This window comes from Chiloscyllium plagiosum, chromosome 6 (assembly GCF_004010195.1).
Source record: "Chiloscyllium plagiosum isolate BGI_BamShark_2017 chromosome 6, ASM401019v2, whole genome shotgun sequence".
In the NCBI taxonomy this organism is placed as follows: Eukaryota; Metazoa; Chordata; class Chondrichthyes; order Orectolobiformes; family Hemiscylliidae; genus Chiloscyllium; species Chiloscyllium plagiosum.
This window is the reverse complement of record NC_057715.1, coordinates 1,794,470-1,798,163: the sequence shown is the minus strand read 5'-3', so window position 1 is coordinate 1,798,163 and position 3,694 is coordinate 1,794,470. Positions and strand designations below refer to the sequence as shown.

The following is a 3,694-nucleotide window of genomic DNA, read 5'->3' as shown; positions in this document are numbered from 1 at the left end:
ACATACAAACACACACTCACTCACTCACAGACACACAAACCCCTACACACACACTCAGACACTCACTCAGACATTCACAGACAAACACACTCAGACAGACAGACACTCACTCACAGACACTCACTCAGACACACACTCAGTCGCACTCACACATACACACAGAAACGCACACTCACACATTCACAGAAACTTTCACTGAATTCCCCAACAAAGGCATCAGACTGCAAACCTGCTCCAGCTTGGAACACACACACACTGAAAATTTTATTGAATTCCCCAGTAAACGCAGCAGCGCTGACTCTCCCGTAACTGCAGGAGGCTCAGGGGGTTACTCTCACCTGGATGTGCAGGAAACAGCCTGTTCCCGTCCTCCTGCTGCTCAGCTCCATGCTCTAACCGGCCTCACGGTCTCTGCTGCTCTCCCTCTGCCTCTGCCCGTCCGTCTCATGCCCACTACCGCTTCGTGACAGGCGACCTGGGACTTTCACTCTCCGCCACGCCCCCCCTTACAGATTCTGAGTGACAGGGCTCACTAGGAACTAATACCCTCCCTTACAGACTCACACACAATGACAGAGGTCACTGGGAACTAATGCCTGCACGTTAAACATCTCTGTGAGGGACAGAGACTACATCGTGGTCCAAAATTCCCAGAGTATTTCTCAGCAACAGGATCACACCCGAAATAATATCTGGAAGTGCCAGAGTAACTCAACAAGTCTGGCAGCATCTGTGGAGAGAGAGAGAGACAGAGTTAGCTTCTTCAGAACTGAGTGTAGGTAGAGAAGGTGGTATGTATTTTGGGGGTGGTGGTGGGAATCGTGAGTGGGAAGGTAAAGGAGCCCAGAGACAGAGAGAGAGAGAGAGTAAAAGAAAAAAACAGCAATTGGGCAAAGGATGGGAAAATGTTGAGCCAGGGAGAAAGAAAAGATCGTTGACAACAACAGAGAACACACAAACCCTCACTGCACAGAAAAGTGCCCATCAGGATGATAGGTAAAAGTTTTACTCCCTTTGTCCAGTGATTTGAGTCCTTGGTCTCTATGGATCCTCCATTTTTGATCTCCAGACAAATCAGGACATGATTTGGGTGATGGTTATGGGACACAGCTGTGCAATATACTACACTGATAGCACCTTGCTCCGAGACCCAGTGCTTACCCACAGTGGGGAGGGAGACTTATTCCCGCATACAGTTTCTGATTCACCCTCCTTCCAGTTGATCATATACATTCTGCTGCTCCAAACTATAACCCATACAATCCAATATATACTCACCAGATGGTGAAAGGAATAGGACATAAATGAAAATGTCATGTTGCAGCTTTATAGGACATTGGTCAGGCCACTTTCGGAATGCTGCATTCAATTGGGTCTCCCTGCTATAGGAAAGATGTTGTTAAATTTGAAAGGGTTCAGGAAAGATTTACAAGAGTGTTGCCAGGGTTGGAGGGTTTCAGCTACAGGGAGAGGCTGAATGAGCTGGGGCTGTTTTCCCTGGAGCGTTGGAGGCTGAGGGGTGACCTTATAGAGGTTTATAAAATCATTAGGGGCATGGATAGGGTAAATAGACAAAGTCTTTTCCCTGGGGTGGGGGAGTCCAGAACTAGAGGGCGTAGGTTTAAGGTGAGAGGGAAAAGATATAAAAGAAACCTAAGAGGCAACTTTTTCACGCAGAGGGTGGTGCGTGTATGGAATGAGCTGTCAGAGGAAGTGGTGGTACAGTTACAACATTTAAAAGGCATCTGGATGCATATATGAATAGGAAGGGTTTAGAGGGATATGGGCCAGATGCTGGCAAATGGGACTACATTAGGTTAGGATATCTGGTCAGCATGGACAAGTTGGACAGAAAGGTCCATTTCCATGTTGTATAACTCTATGACTCCATAACAAAAAAGCTCATAAACACCCAGTTAAATACATATATTCGAAGAATGATATCTGATTTTCCCTGCATTAGCTTAAGAAATAGCTTCAGGAGTAGGCCATTCAGCTCTTCAAGCCTGCCCCACCACCTGGTCTTGACTGATCTGCCCCAGGTCTCCACACCTCTGTGTTATACCCTCAACTTACCAATATTTCAAAAATCTGTCTGCTTCCTCTTCAAATACTTTCAGCGATCTAGCCTCCCCAACTGTCGGCTATAAAGAAGTCTGGACATTCACCAGCCTCTGAGAGAGAAAAACAACATCATTTGCATCTCAGCTTTAAGTGAGTGTCTTGTTATTTAGCAATGATGTTCCCTAGTTTGAGATTCCTCCATTAGTGGAAACATCATCTCAACATCGACGCTGTCACGCCCCTTTGTAATCTTGCAGGTTTCATTAAGACTGCTTGTGCAAAAGGCCACTTTCCAAATTATATTCAGGGGAGCTGGTGCCATGATAGTGATGTCACTGAGTTATTAAACCAGAGCCTCTAGGCTAACGTCTGGAGACATGGGTTTGAAACGCACTGTGGTTAAAATGTGAATTCAATCAAATCTGGAATTAAAAGCCAACACAGTGTAACTGTTGTCATTAAAAACCTTCGCGGAGAAAGTGAGGACTGCAGATGCTGGAGATCTGAGCTGAAAATGTGTTGCTGGAAAAGCGCAGCAGGTCAGGCAGCATCCAAGGAGCAGGAGAATCGACATCTCGGGCATGAGCCCTTCTTCAGAAGATTAGATTAGATTCCTGAAGAAGAGCTCATGCCCGAAACGTCGATTCTCCTGCTCCTTGGATGCTGCCTGACCTGCTGCGCTTTTCCAGCAACACATTTTCAGCTCATTAAAAACCTGTCTGGTTTCCTTTAAGGAAGAAAATCTGCTATCCTTACTTAGCCTGGCATATATAGACTCCAGACCTGCAGCAAAATGTTTGACTCTTATCTGCCCCTTGGGCAATGAATGCTGGTATAGCCAATGACATCCACATCCTCTGAATGTTTTTTGAAAACGTAGATTAAGGAGATAAAAATCTCATTAAAGTGAGATTTATTATACAGGGAAAATTCTGAAATCCTGTACTGGTGACAAAGTATTGAGTAGGAGCACAGTTGGAGCTTCATGGCTCTGATATCTTTACACTTGCTCCAATAGTGCTTCCCATGTGCAGTGTTTCCGCGGTGGCATGGGATCATGGATTTACGTTTGAGGGAGAATTTTTAAATTGCATAACATTGTTCCTGATTGAAAGTGGTACATATTTAGATTTCTTTAAATAAAATCTGCAGTGACCGTACATGATCACATCTTTTTGTTAATTAGTTTTGCAAAGAATGAAAGACTTGCATTTATATATCATCTTTCATCATCTCATGGCGTGACAAAGCACTTTATAAGCAATAAAGTCATTTTTAAATATAGTTCCTGTTAAAAATGGAACACCAGTCCTAGCTACCTTATTGATAGACATTGACAGGAGTGGGAGAAATTACTGAGGAAGAGACAATGTGACTTGAGCTGAGTCTCACAGCTACCAGCATGGCATTCTCATGTGACGAGAGAAGATTAGATTCCATACAGTGTGGAAACAGGCCCTTCAGCCCAACAAGTCCACACCGACCCTCCGAAGAGCAGCCCACCCAGACCTATTCCTCTACATCTACCCCTGACTAATGCACCTAACACTACGGGCAATTTAGCATGGCCAATTCACCTAACCTGCACATCATTGGACTGTGGGAGGAAACCGGAGCACCCAGAGGAAAC

At 44.9% G+C, this 3,694-nt stretch overlaps 1 protein-coding gene across 1 annotated transcript in view; it reads right to left on the bottom strand.

Moving 5' to 3' along the window:
- Nucleotides 1-697, bottom strand: part of LOC122550430 (protocadherin-20) — an 8,013-nt gene extending 7,316 nt beyond the window's left edge. The window contains exon 1 of the mRNA XM_043691159.1: nt 339-697. Coding sequence (XP_043547094.1) covers nt 339-389 — 51 coding nt within the window. The 5' untranslated portion in view covers nt 390-697. The remainder of the gene's footprint in view (nt 1-338) is intronic.
- Nucleotides 698-3,694: the final 2,997 nt, after the last annotated feature.